The sequence below is a fragment of the Dromiciops gliroides genome, chromosome 4, assembly GCF_019393635.1.
Source record: "Dromiciops gliroides isolate mDroGli1 chromosome 4, mDroGli1.pri, whole genome shotgun sequence".
NCBI lineage: Eukaryota > Metazoa > Chordata > Mammalia > Microbiotheria > Microbiotheriidae > Dromiciops > Dromiciops gliroides.
Genome location: NC_057864.1, coordinates 237,341,818 through 237,356,221, shown reverse-complemented (window position 1 = coordinate 237,356,221; position 14,404 = coordinate 237,341,818). Strand labels below are relative to the sequence as shown.

The following is a 14,404-nucleotide window of genomic DNA, read 5'->3' as shown; positions in this document are numbered from 1 at the left end:
CCATTTTACAAATTTAAAAACTGAAGCCAGGGCTTCAGGACTTGCCCAATTTACCATGTAAATTCAACTCACATCAACGAGGGAAGCCAGGCCTGGACTCATCTTTGAATTTAAATCTGGTCTCAAACACTAGCTACTAGCTGAGACCCTGGGCCAAATCACTTAATCCCGTTTGCCTCAGTATTTATAATATAAATTGGAGAATAAAACAGCAACCATTCCATTATCTCTAGGAAGAAAACTCCAAATAACCCCCCAAAAAACAAAAACGAGCCAAATCACCACGAAACATGTTCAAAACATGTTCAAAACTAAGCAAAGCAAATTGAAATCTCCACCTAAGCAAGCTGAGGCTGGGTACACTCACCTACGAAATTAGATATTCAACCCAGGCTTACAGCTAGAGCAGTAACTACTTTTAAAATTTTAAGAACAGTTTAGCAACTTCCAGGACAAGTAAAGTTTTTAATACGTTTGAGAGGAAAAAAAGTCAAGTTAACTTGTTCCGGGTTAGGGGCCAAATTTGAATTGCGAATGAGATTGCATGCCACATGCAGCCCTAAATATTACAGCACTTCCGTGAAAAAAATGGGTGGCTCTGAAAAGAGCCTTTGGTTTCGGTACGCAGAAAGATCGTCTACTTAGAGCTGGTGTACTTGGTGACGGCCTTGGTGCCCTCGGACACGGCGTGCTTGGCCAGCTCGCCGGGCAGCAGCAGGCGCACGGCCGTCTGGATCTCCCGGGACGTGATGGTGGAGCGCTTGTTGTAGTGCGCCAAGCGGGACGCCTCGCCGGCGATGCGCTCGAAGATGTCGTTGACGAAGGAGTTCATGATGCCCATGGCCTTGGAGGAAATACCCGTATCGGGGTGGACCTGCTTCAGCACCTTGTACACGTAGATGGAGTAGCTCTCTTTGCGGCTGCGCTTGCGCTTCTTGCCATCCTTCTTCTGCGCCTTGGTCACAGCCTTTTTGGAGCCCTTCTTCGGGGCGGGAGCGGACTTAGAGGGTTCAGGCATTTTCAAAAGTTAGAACTCTCACAAAGAGCTGAGGTGAAGGAGACGTTTCCTCTTATTTATAGGCCCAATATGCAAATAAGGACTCAAGAGCCGGATCTTTCTCATTGGAAAAACAGTAGTGATGGCGTCATAAACTAGAAAGGCGCATGTAAATGAGCAGATTTCAAGTCTATCCTCCTATTGGCTGCCTTGTTTATACTGCTTGGTAGCCAATCCCTGGTTAAGGTTACTGGCTGAAAAGCGTATAAAAGGGCCGGCACTGGCCTTTTCGCTTTAGTTAAGAGGTTTTCGGCTTTTCGGTTTTTTGTTCTGCTTTGTAAGTTCTTGCTTAAGATGTCTGGACGTGGTAAGCAAGGCGGAAAAGCTCGGGCTAAAGCTAAGTCAAGATCCTCCCGAGCGGGCCTCCAATTCCCTGTAGGTCGTGTTCACCGTTTGCTGCGCAAAGGTAATTATGCCGAGAGAGTTGGGGCCGGAGCGCCAGTGTATTTGGCTGCTGTTTTGGAATATCTAACCGCCGAAATCTTAGAACTGGCGGGAAATGCAGCCCGAGACAACAAGAAGACTCGGATCATTCCCCGCCACTTACAGTTGGCTATCCGTAACGACGAAGAACTCAACAAGTTGTTGGGCAAAGTGACTATCGCTCAGGGTGGTGTCTTGCCTAATATTCAGGCTGTACTTTTGCCAAAGAAGACGGAGAGCCACCATAAAACCAAGAGCAAGTAAGAGCTGGACTTCGAGGGCCCGGGAGAAATCTCCGAAACCAAAGGCTCTTTTCAGAGCCACTAAATTATTTCAAAAAGAGCTTGTCACATGTAGCTGTTGCTGGCACAAAAAGAAACTTGATAAGGTAAGAAACAGAACGTTTTACAGATTAAACTACTTTTTCGGGTGTGATAATAGCAACAAGATTTTTAATTTAACATGGCCATTCGCTAATCTTTAAGAGAAGTTTGGGCCTATAATCTGACCCAAACATTGATCTTTCTTTTTTGGCGGGATAATGATGAGGGTTAAGTGACTTGCCCAGGGTCACACAGCTAGTGTTGGGTGTCTGAGGCTGGATTTGAACTCGGGTCTTCCTGAATCTAAGGCCGGTGGTCTATTCACTGCGCCACCCAGTTGCTCCTTAACATCAGTAGCAAATACTTTTCGTATTTGAAGCTGAATGTGACCGAGAGGAAAAATGCCGAATGATTTAAGCTGGCACCTCATCTGGGAGAGGACTGCTTTGTGGCTCATCTCTGCGAGTTACATGTTGTATTGGTACTAGGCCATATTCCACTTTAGTTCAAGCATTTGCCCTAAGTAGCACTTGGATTAGCGTCTCTCCTTTTTCCCAAGCTATAATTTGGTAAAAACCGAAGCCGACATGGGCGGCGGGGGGGGGGGGGGGGGGAGGAGTGGGAAGGAGGGAAGGGTGCGCGCGCGTTGAAAAGGCCTTAACGGATAACCCTATACTTTAGGCGCTCAGGCTGAAGAGGGGTGGGGGGTGTAGTTACTGGATTGGAGAGTACTACAATCGACCAATGCAGGCAGCTCGTTTAGGTCCAGAGGTCGTATTTCAGAGGTACTGAAGGGAAATTCTTGACCGGTAAAAATAATTGGTTGTTCTTATTGTTAAAATTATGCTCCAGAATCATCTTCTGACCTTGCCAGAGACGTTTGTTTCTTTGCACCAGCCCCTATTGGGATGTCCTGTTTAAGAACATTTTCTGAAAAGAGCCAAGCACACAGAGGATTTTGGCTGAATACAACCATTTCTAAAGATCACTTCCTTGGACAAAACCAGCCAAACTGACGAGTTAACCCCAGATCTGGTTTGTTCAGGCTGTCATTGCTATTCCTGAGAAATAAATGCTTGATCGTATTACTACTACCTGAGATCCACAGATCCCTTCTCTTTTAGTAACATTCACATCACACCGTCGTTTTTTCTTTTTTAAATAAAAGTATTTTATTTTCCAATTTATACGTAAGGATAGTTTTCCACATTTGTTTTCATAGTATCTTTAGTTCCAAATTTTTCTCCCTCTTCCCCAAGACGCGGAAAGCAATCTAATGTAGGTTTTTATATATATATATATATATATATATATATATATATATATGCACGTTCAATCATATTAAACATTTCTGCATTAGTCGTATTGAGTCCGTCGTTTTTCTAACTATAAATTGATTTAACCAGTGTGGCTTATAGACTAATACATAACAATACCTTTCGCTTTTCAATTTTAAAAACGAAAGTGATGAGTATATAGTTGTGTCTGACTGCCAGTTCTGTAACTTTGATTAAAGGTCTCCATGCTGTCATAATTAAGTAGATCATTTGCCAACTGTTTCTCCAATATGTTGAAAAGTTCCTTAATGCCTATGCCCAAGACATCTCTCAGACATTCAGAAGCAAGTGAACAGCCTTCAAAAAGAAAATTCAGTCTTCCAAAGCTGTATTACATGTGCTTATAATGCACTATCTAGCTCTGCTAAACTAATACTTATTCCAGAGCAGAAGAGCCAGCTATTCCATTTTTTGAGCACTTATTCCTTTATAAGATTCCAGTCCACATGGGGAAAGGGCTTATTCTTTTGTAAGACGCTTCTAGCTTTTTTCCTCTTCCAGAGTCAGCTAGATACTTAGCTTATTTGCAGGAATGCTAAAGATCTGTTTATTTTACAGTCAATATACTTTACACACAGATTTACGTGCTTTCATTTAATATTTAATTAACTAAGATTGAGACCTTTTCTGAAAATTTTCCGGTCTCGGGTCCAAAATGTCTTGGTAGCTAGGGGGCACAATGGATAAAGTACTGGCCCTGGATTCAGGAGAACCTAAGTTCAAATCAGGCCTCAGGGGGCAGCTAGGTGGCACAGTGGATAGAGCACCTGCCCTGGAGTCAGGAGTACCTGAGTTCAAATCTGGCCTCAGACACTTAACACTTTACTAGCTGTGTGACCCTGGGCAAGTCACTTAACCCCAACTGCCTCACTAAAAAAAAAAAAGAAACAAATCAGGCCTCAGACACTTTTGAACACTAGCTGTGTGACCCTGGGCGAGTCACTTTAACCCTCATTGACCTGTCAAAAAAAAAATAAACCAAGGAGAATGAGAAAAGAAGACAGCTCTGTGTGTTGTCCTTTTGCACAGGGGCAAATAGATTTTTTTCCCCCTCAAAGAAAAAAAAAACCTAAACCAAAATGTCTCAACAAGACAATAGCACTTTACACAAATTCACTCTTGTACATTACAATAAACTCAACTATTCCTGCATTACTGCTTCTGCTGCCAAGCCTATTCAATAGAGTAAGATTATGGCTCTTACCCTCAAGTGACAGAAAAATAAGACAACACATCACAAATTTCATGATAAATACATTAAAGACTTATAAAACAAAATACAAGTAGTAATGTCATCTTTACAGACAATGGGCCAGGGAGGAGAAAGCTGAGAAAAGGAGCATGAAAAGTAGTATTTAGGTTAGGCTTTAAATAATAGATATGAATTCAATAGCTAGAAAGGACACACAGTTCAAGAGACACACAGGCATAAGAATATGGTACATAGTAAGAAGGCAAGGAATGGTCAATTTTAATTCAAGTGTAGAGCACATAAAAGGAAATAAGAGATTAAAGTGGGAAAAAGTGGCATAAATGTTGTGGAGAGCTTTATGTCAGGCAAAGGTGGGGTAGCTAGGTGGGGAAGTGGATAGAGCACTGGCCCTGGATTCAGGAGGACCTAAGTTCAAATCCAGCCTCAGACACTTGACACTAGCTGTGTGACCCTGGGCAAGTCATTTAACCCCAATTGCCTCACCAAAAAAAAAAAAAAGTCAGGCAAAAGAGTTTGAACTACTGAGTAGGTGCTAGAGAACCACTAAATATTTCTAAGTAAAGCAAAATTAATGATAAACTCAAGATTAAGAAAAAATTACTGCATTGGAGCAGAAAAAAATGGAGATAGGAAGAACTTTTTTGAACTTATAATTGTCCAGGTGGGTGGTAATGAGAACTTCTAATAGGGTGGTAACAGTAGGGATAGAGAACAGAGGAGGGATTCCAGAGATATGTATTTGGAATTAAGACTGTAGTTGCTAACATGAGATTTCAGTTGAATAATAGTGCCACAGTGACATCAAAAAGAAAAGTGGGTGAGGAAGAAAATATAATGCACCAAATCAATGACATGTTGAATTTGAAGGACTATTGGAATATTCAAATGGAGATAACATTAAAACAAGAACCACTTGAGATGTGGTGTCTGAAGTTCTAAAGAGAAGATGGGACTAGAAATAGATTTGTTATCTTCATAGAAGCTGTCATTGAAACTTCAGGAGTGAATGAAATTCTCGAAAAAGTGAATGTAGATAGAGAGGTAGTAGGAATAGACCTTAAAGAAAATACCCTTTTAACTTTTAAGAAGTCGAAAAGAGGATGGGTAGGCAATGAAAAACTAGTGCTTAGAGGTAAGAAGGAACCTGGGACATTTTAACCATGCTCCTTTCTCCTTTATCTTCAGGAGAGTCAAGTAGGATGACTGAAAAGTACCATTGAATTGAGGCATTAAGAAGTCACTAGAGGGGGGCAGCTAGGTGGCGTAGTGGATAAAGCACTGGCCTTGGATTCAGGAGTGCCGGAGTTCAAATCCAGCCTCAGACACATGACACTTAACTAGCTGTGTGACCCTGGGCAAGTCACTTAACCCTCATTGCCCTGCAAAAAATAAAAATAAAAATAAAAAAGAAGTCACTAGAGGGGCAGCTAGGTGGCGCAGTGGATAGAGAACCGGCCCTGGAGTCAGGAGGACCTGAGTTCAAATCTGACCTCAGACACTTAATACTTACTGGCTGTGTGACCCTGGGCAAGTCACTTAACCTCAATTGCCTCACTTAAAAAAAAAAAACACACACACACACACACAAAAAAGAAGTCACTAGACAGGGCTAGCTAGGTGTGGCAGTGGATAAAGCACCAGCCCTGGATTCAGGAGGACTTGAATTCAAATCTGGCCTCAATCACTTGAAACTTACTAGCTGTGTGACCCTGGGCAAGTCACTTAACCCTCATTGCCCCACCAAAAAAAAGTCATTGGTGACCTTAAGATACTAAAATGGTAGGAATACAAGAAGGTATAAAAGATACTGCAAATTTAGGGTCTTTATATCTCCTTTCTTCATACAACTTTTTCTACTCTGCTCACTGACAGTTTTAGAACTGAGACGGAAGTGTCCTTAGGAAGCTGAAAATATTGGGGGGTTTTGGGCACAGAAATAGCCAGTCATCTCTGAGTCTCAAACATCTCTCTGATAGGGTCAATGACCTGAGTTGAGGAGATCTAGTTGTATTCATTTGTTTAGTCATCCATATATATATATACACACACACACAGTACACATATATGTGCATATATATACAGATATATACATGTGTGCTTGCATATGTGTTTACATATTTGCTTCCAGCTCTGACACCACTGTGTGGCTTTTCATATGATGGTGAAAGCCATCTTTCTCATATATGACTTTGTCTTGTGTTCCATTAATTACTACATGCATTTGTTAAAAAATAATCAGTAAGACACTGAAGACCTTAACACATGATATTAAGGACTTTTTTGTTTTTTTAAAGTCACTGGCTTCCATTTGTTCAGTCCTAATTCTTAGGCAATTATTTTCATCAGAGAGCTTTTGTACCTCCTTTTCCATTTGGCCAATTTCACTTTTCAAGTTGTTGACTTTTTTTCTCATGTCTTTCCTGCATCACCCGCATTTCTCATTCCATTTTTTCCTCTACCTCTCTAACTTTATCTTCAAAGTCCTTTTTGAGCACCTCTATGGCCTGAGACCAATTCGTATTGATGTTGACATCTTCCTCTGAGGGTGCCCCTTGGTCTTCCTTGTTACTGAAGAAACTTTCTATGGTCCTCACCTTTCTCTGTCGGCTCATCTTGCCTTTCTTTTACTTGACTTTTAGCTCCTTAAAGTGGGGCACTGTTTCCAGGCTGCTGTATCCCAAGCTTAAGAAGTCCCAGGTGGTATGATTTAAGGAGGATCAGCTTCTTCACTTCCCTGTCCTGTTCCCTGGTCCTTAGATGACCCCAGGCCAACTTGCTAATCAACCACCTTTGTGTGTTGTGGTTGTTAGCTCCGACAAGCATGTGCCCCTCCCCCACCTGGGCCACTGCTACTCAAGCCTACCTCCTGGTTCTCAGTAGGGGTGTAAAATCCAAGTTCTGCCTTAGCACCAGCATAGACCCCTGTAGTCTTCCCCCTGCCCAGGGCTCAGCCCACTCACCAGACTGTGAGCTTAGTTCCAGACAACACTGGCGCTTCAGCTGATTCAGAGGCTCTGGGAGTCTGCTTCTCTGGTGAGGCCTTCCTGGGACTGGATCTGTGTTAGGGTGACTGTGGGGTTGGGCTCAACTCCTGTATTAGCACAGCAGCTCCCTCCTTCTGACCTTCCAAGCTGTTCTTGGTGATGATTAGCACATTCTTCTGTGAGTTTTGCTGCTCCGGGCATTTTCCTATAGCATTATTTGGATGGTTTTTGGAGCGATGGTGTCATGAGTTCGAGAGCTCACTGCCTTTCCTCTGCCATCTTAAGGACTTTTTTTTTTAGTGAGGCAATTGGGGTTAAGTGACTTGCCCAGGGTCACACAGCTATTAAGTGTTAAGTGTCAGAGGCTGGATTTGAACTCAGGTACTCCTGACTCCAGGGCCGGTGCTCTATCCACTGTACCACCTAGCTGCCCCTGGACTTTTTTATTAGAATGTAAACTCCATGAGGACAAAGGGCTTTAAAAAAAAAAAACTTCAGCATTTAACAGACTGCATGGTACATAGAAAGCACTTAAATACTTTTTTTATCTATCTAATAAAGGATAATAAAGTCAATGTACACAAAACTATGTTATGCAAAGTACTTTGACTTTCCCAGTTTCTTCTGCTTTAAAGGAAAAAAACCATAATCATATTCATATAAGACTTTAAGATTTACCAAATACTTTTAGAGGCACCTAAGTGGCACAGCATCAGACCTGGAGTCAAGAAGACCTGATTTCATGACCCTGGATAAGTCCTGTAACTTCTGTCTGCCTGAGTTTCCTCATTTGCAAATAGGGGTAATAATAAATAGTTGTTGTGAGGATCCATTAAGATTAAAATTATAAAGCACTTAGCAAGGTGCCTAACACATAGTAAGTGCTGGCTTTTACTATTACTTTCCTCACAATAATTGTGAGATAAGTAAGTAGTACCAGTTTTATACTCTTCATATTAAAGAGGAGGAAACAGGCTTAGAAAGTTTAAGGGATGTCAACCATGTTCTTCATGGAATAAAAGCTAAACAGAGTGAGGCAAAGTTCAGTCAGATAGGCACACTTTCTTCTGATCAGCAAAAGGGTATCATCCCAAGAGAGGAGCTCAGCCCTAGCCCAGGGAAAGGGGGGGCATTTAAGCAATAAAACCAGAGGTGCTGTTGACAAGCAAAAAATTAAATAGAACAGCTAAGATCTTTGGTCAGCTGGGTGCATAGAACCACTTTTGCACAAATAGCAAGCACCTAGTTCTTTAAAGCCATAAGCTCAAGGACTCACTTATGTCAACCAGATCCAGTCTTTAATTGTCTCACTCTTCCTTGTCCACAATAAAAAGTTCTTCTGGAAAATAGGGGATATCTAACAAGTCCATATGATTAGTATATTTATTGGCAATTTTCATTTGCACAGGGATTTTGCCTAAGGTCACATAGCCAGAATGAAATCCTGTGGCCAATCAATTGGCCTACTCCTATTTCCATAAAATTTCAGTGCTGTTAAAGAGTACAGAGAAAATCCAGCATTTAGTCCCGTGTTAGCTTAGACAAATTGGTTCACCTCTCTGAGACTTAGCTTCCTTATCTATAAAATGGAGGAGTTGGACTATAATGCCCTTCCAAGGTCCCTTCTAGTTCTAAATCTATGATTCTATGATCATTACCTGTGATGCACATTGCCTGACTTCCCTGTTTTTCCTGACACAAAATATTTTCAACCTCTGGTCATTTTTTACTGCCTGCCCCCAGGCCTGGAACACACACTCTCTCTCTCTCTTCTCATTTCTATTCCTGGGTTACTTTGTTTCTTTTAAGTCTCTGCTAATGTCCCACCTTAGAAACCTTCCCCAGTTCTCTTAATTTTAGTGCCTTCCCTCTGAGGTTATCTCCTGTTTACCTCTGCATAGATCCCATTTGTGTGTAGTTTGTCTGCATGTTACTTAGCTCTTAGCACAGTGCCTAGCATATAGTAGACACTAAATAAATGCTTGCTAACTGACTAATAAATGCACTGCAGAAATTCTGAGAGCATTTGCATGCCCAGCACTTACAGTGTCTAGAACATACAGCAGGCACTAATACAGACTTATTGAATGCCTACCTGACTAGGTGGGTTGTGCAAATAAAATGAAAGAATATGTGAAATAATAATGAAATTAAATAATACTTGGTATTATAAAATAATAGATGAATGTGAGCTTTTCTAATTAGTAATGAGAGCAGAAATATTTTGAAAACATTACAATTATTTTTCTTCTTTATAGAAAAACCTGACTTCCAGAGGCACTGGAGATAGAAAACTGAATGATCAGGAATAGGATGGAAATTAGCCACCAGGTGGCACTCCAACGTCCAGCTACAGGCTTCCTTCCCCACCAATACATACGCATTGACCACTAGGTCTTCCTAGGGTGACTGGGTTTTGCATATGGCCTTATCACCTAAAAGGAAGACACTTAGGTGGGACCAGCTTCTGGGAGAAGACATTCTGAGTTCTCCTACCATAACTAGCTAAAGAATTTACATTTTGATGAGGAAAACAACATAGAAATAACTAAGAAGCTAGATATGTGGGAAATGGGAGGTGATCTCAGAGACAGAAGAGGGAGATTGTATTCTAAGCATGGGGAACAGCTTGTGAAAAATATAAGAAGACTGGAAAGGTAGGCCAAAAAGCCAGATTATGAAAATTTACATTATCTAAGAGTATATTCTGTATACTCATTTTTTGTTTGTTTGTTTGTTGTTGTTGTTTGTTTGTTTTTTAGTGAGGCAATTGGGGTTAAGTGACTTGCCTAGGGTCACACAGCTAGTAAGTGTTAAGTGTCTGAGGCTAGATTTGAACTCAGGTACTCCTCACTCCAGGGCAGGTGCTCTATCCACTGCGCCACCTAGCCGCCCCAAAACTATTAAATTTACTTCTATTGAGCTTTTTGTTTTTCACATTGATTTTTTTTTTGAGGGGCAATGGGGGTTAAGTGACTTGACCAGGGTCACACAGCTAGTAAGTGTCAAGTGTCTGAGGCCAGATTTGAACTCAGGTATTCCTGAATCCAGGGCCGGTGCTTTATCCACTGCGCCACCCAGCTGCCCCTGTATACTCATTTTTTTAAAGTAGGAATTGGAATAAGGTTCTTTCTCAGTGCCCTACACAAAATAAAAACATAAATGCTCATTGACTTGACTGCTCTCAATCCAAACTATATTAAAATAAAAAGGTTAACCTGCTAAGGCTTTGAAGAGGTTCTTCTCTATCATAAAGATAACTTCAGAAGCATTCTATTATATTAGTAAGCCCTCCTGTTACAAGTGGGCAGTATATACAGTTTCCTTTAATCTTTAGGTAAAAAAATCTTTAGGTATGTAGTATTTTCAAATATGCAATGAAAGCACAAAGTTTAAAATAGACAGATAGAAAAGAAACTTGGGTAGAAACGGGATGGTACCTTTCCCACCTTTGCCTTTCTCTTTCCTGACCTATTTATAATGCCCTTTCTCCATCTGGGTCTATTGAACTCCCAGTCATTTTTTTTTTTGGCCAGGCAATGAGGGTTAAGTGACTTTCCCAGGGTCACACAGCTAGTAAGTGTCAAGTGTCTGAGATCTGATTTGAACTCAAATCCTCCTGAATCCAGGGCCAGTGATTTATCCACTGTGCCACCTAGCTGCCCCAAAGTCATTCTTAAAGATACAACTCAAGTGCCACCTCTTCCCAGGGAGTATTCACTAATAAGCCTAATGGAAGTGTTCCCTTCCTCCCTCCTCCAGGATGTCATAGTACTTTGAATTTTACTTATACAGATTGGACATATTACAGTTATTTGTATGTTTATCATCTTTCCTGGGGCAGCTAGGTTGCACAGTAGATAGAGCACTGGCCCTGAAGTTGAGAGGACCTGAGTTCAAATCTCACCTTAGACACTTATTAGCTGTGTGACCCTGTGATTTAATTGCCTTAAATATCCGGGGCCATCTCCAGTCCCTCTGATACATGTAGCCCATCACTGGACCCAAATGGCTCTGGAGGAGAGAGTGAGGCTGGTAACCTCCCTCACTTGAATCCAATTCAGTGCAAGTCATGATATCACTTCCTTGATGTTATGGTTCTCTTCGGGAACAAAGGACAAATGACAACAAGAAGATGTATCATCTTTCCTGATGCATTATGCCTTTTGTACTTTTGTAATTCTCATATCCTTAGCACATGTTGATTGCAAACTACACTCCCAGGAGCTTCTCATTTATCAGCTTCTCAAAAATAATAAACCTAGATAGATGGCTTCCCCTTCAGCTAGGCCAGGGGATCTTAACCTGGGGTCTGTTGAAAGATGTCAGAAGATCCATGAACTTTGATGGGGAAAAAAAATGCATCTTTACTTTCATTAACCTCTAGCTGAAATTTAGGCAATAAATTAGTAAGAGAATGGATCCATAGACTTTGCCAGACTGTCAAAGAGGTCCAAGGGTTAGAAACCCTAACTCCTGACTCATAGGTGCCTGTTACAGAGATCCAAGATCACAGAAGCTTCAGGTCCTGATTCTGTACCTTTTGGTGTTCTAAGGAGAGTTTCAGTTTGTTCAGGAGAGCTCAGTTTATTTTGTGATAAGTGTTTGGAGTTTCTTGCCAGGTTTGAAATGCACCAGAATGTGATCTCCTTGAGGGTAGAAATTTGTTCATTTGTTTTCTGTGCTTGGCATTCTAGTCAGGGAAGCAGAGACATGAAAGCAAGACACAAGAAGAGGACCTAGACCATCAAGTAAATCGAAGACAAGTTTGTGACAGGAATGGACTGGAGCAGACACCAGCTGAACAGCAGAAAGCTGGTAACCTTGAGAGAAATTTCAGTCAGCAACTCTTTTTCTTTTCCCTGCTTTTCCAGATCACTGAGGTGATCCTGGCTGTTAGCCCTGTTAGAGTTTCTACTTTATTTCAATAATTTTCTGTTTACTTATTACTTAATTCAGCTAATAAATTATAAGGCCATTAATATGATCATGGTTTGAGATAAGAGAAGGGTATCTAACCCATATTTTCATGCTGTTACTTTGGAGGGCATGGACTAAGCCAATTACAGACTTTTCTGTAATTTTTATAATTGATCTCTAATGAATATGCTTGTTCCAGAGCATATTTATTATACTAGTTGTCCCTCATGCCTACAGTGCTCTTCCTCATCACCTCTGCCTCTTAGAATCCCAACACTTAGCTCAAATATTACCTTTTGCAGGTGACTTTTTATGGCCCTCCTAGCTATAGGTGCCTTCCCCTTTTAGGTTTTCTTCCTTTGACTCTATATAGACTGTTTTGTTTTTTGGTTTTGGGGGTTTTGTTATTGTTGTTGTTTTTGGTGAGGCAGTTAGGGTTAAGTGACTTGCCCAAGGTCACGCAGCTAGAAAGTGTTAAGTATGTGAGGCTGGATTTGAACTCAGGTCCTCCTGAATCCAGGGCCAGTGCTCTATCCACTGTGCCACCTAGCTGTTCCAACTCTGTATATACTTTGGACATTCCTATTTATATTTCTTTCTTTCTTTTTTCCTATTTATATTTATATTCAGGTTGTATCCTCTATTAAAATGTGAGTTCTTTGAAGGCAGGGACTGGTTTGTTTGTTTGGGGGGGTAGTTTTTTCCCCATTTTATTTGTATCCCCATATAGTAAATACTTAATACTTTTTTATTGATCTAAGGTAATGCTTAAATATGGTCCATCTCTAGAGTTTCCCCAAAAATTGAGTAACTGCTTCTCCCACAAAGGTATCAAATATATAAAAAGGGTATATCATAAGAGAAAGATTTTTATTCCCTCTGACAGACACTTTACAAGACAAAAAGGTACACATTAACAAATTCAGGAAACATAAAACACTCAGGTTGCTCATTACACACATTCTGCTACCTTCCAAAGGTAAAGCCCTTTTGTGGACCTTTTGAATAAATGTTAACATTTACCTTGAACTGTACTGTCTGCACAAGTCAAAGCAATTATGATCTCGTAGCTTTAATCCTCCATCTACATTGCAATCCTTTTGACCATCTTATCCATGGAACATGTTATTAAAGAAATCTCTCTTATTCAGCAGCCAGCATTGGACTATAGAATTTTAGGAGATCTTGAATTTAGGATTACCCATGAGTTAATGTTCAAGTCCGGAAGTGCTCATTTCTCAGGATCCCTAATCACTGACCTGTTCTTAGAAAATGAAACAGAAAGGCATTAGAAGGCAGCCATGACTGTGAGGTCTAGAGACTTCAGTCTTAGGCTCACCCAGAGAAGTATCATCACCAAGTTTTTCTGCTGTAAATGGCCCCTCCTATTTTCCAGTCAAGAAATCCAAGAAGAAAGTGTAAGAAAAGGGTCATCTGTCCTCACATGTCCTCATTTTCACCTTGATCATATTCTGCCTTGCTGCTGTTTCTGTTCTACATCTAAACTAGGCTCCAGAGACCCAACCCAGAAGAGTTGTCACTATGTCCTGAACTCCCTAAAACCATTTGTCCACTAAAGTCATTTTCCACCAATAGAACAATTTTACCATGATTATTTTATAAGTAATGCATATTTATGTAACATTACATTATTTTAATTTTATATTTCAAATTGATTTGTATATTAATGTAATTATAATAAATTCTTTAAGGAAAAAGGGGAAATGGGGAAAGAGTTAAAGTCCAGATCTTTTTCCTCCCTATGATGTGGCTTTAGTACTTCAGCTGCAGGGAGTCACATTAAAGATAATTTTTTTTCTCTAAGAAGCACACTGTTGAGGAACTGTCTAGAAACCTATGGCCTAGACTTTTGAACTTGGAGTTACTTATGAGGCAAGTCCCAAAGATGGCATTAGTAAGGAACTCTCACTTTTCTAGTTAGAAGGCTAGATTCTCAAATCATGTTACCTTGGGATTTCAAAATTCTTCCTCCTCCAAACAGGAGTTTGAGATTCATAAACATTTAGCATAAACTATATTCTCCAGCCACAAGAGCATACATATGTTTGACTCTACCATGTGTTTCTTTCATAGCTCAACCATCAATCACCCCAGTGGCTGCCTTCTCTTGGACTAGGAAAATCCAC

General features: G+C 40.7%; 2 protein-coding genes across 3 annotated transcripts; one reads left to right on the top strand and one right to left on the bottom strand.

Annotated features, from left to right (window-relative positions):
* Nucleotides 1-508: 508 nt before the first annotated feature.
* On the bottom strand, nucleotides 509-1,049 carry LOC122753313 (histone H2B type 1-B). Its single transcript, XM_044000671.1, has one exon. The coding sequence runs from the start codon at nucleotides 1,016-1,018 to the stop codon at nucleotides 638-640; it is 381 nt and encodes a 126-aa protein (XP_043856606.1). The 5' UTR covers nucleotides 1,019-1,049; the 3' UTR covers nucleotides 509-637.
* A 166-nt stretch (nucleotides 1,050-1,215) lies between these two features.
* LOC122753308 (histone H2A type 1-J) lies at nucleotides 1,216-14,404 on the top strand. 2 transcript variants are annotated; one of them, XM_044000667.1, is made up of 2 exons: nucleotides 1,216-1,868; nucleotides 14,352-14,404. In XM_044000667.1, the coding sequence occupies exon 1, from the start codon at nucleotides 1,352-1,354 to the stop codon at nucleotides 1,742-1,744; it is 393 nt and encodes a 130-aa protein (XP_043856602.1). In that variant the 5' UTR covers nucleotides 1,216-1,351; the 3' UTR covers nucleotides 1,745-1,868; nucleotides 14,352-14,404. The 2 variants fall into 2 exon arrangements, with proteins under 2 accessions (XP_043856602.1, XP_043856601.1); XM_044000666.1 differs by lacking the exon at nucleotides 14,352-14,404 and adding an exon at nucleotides 2,656-3,061.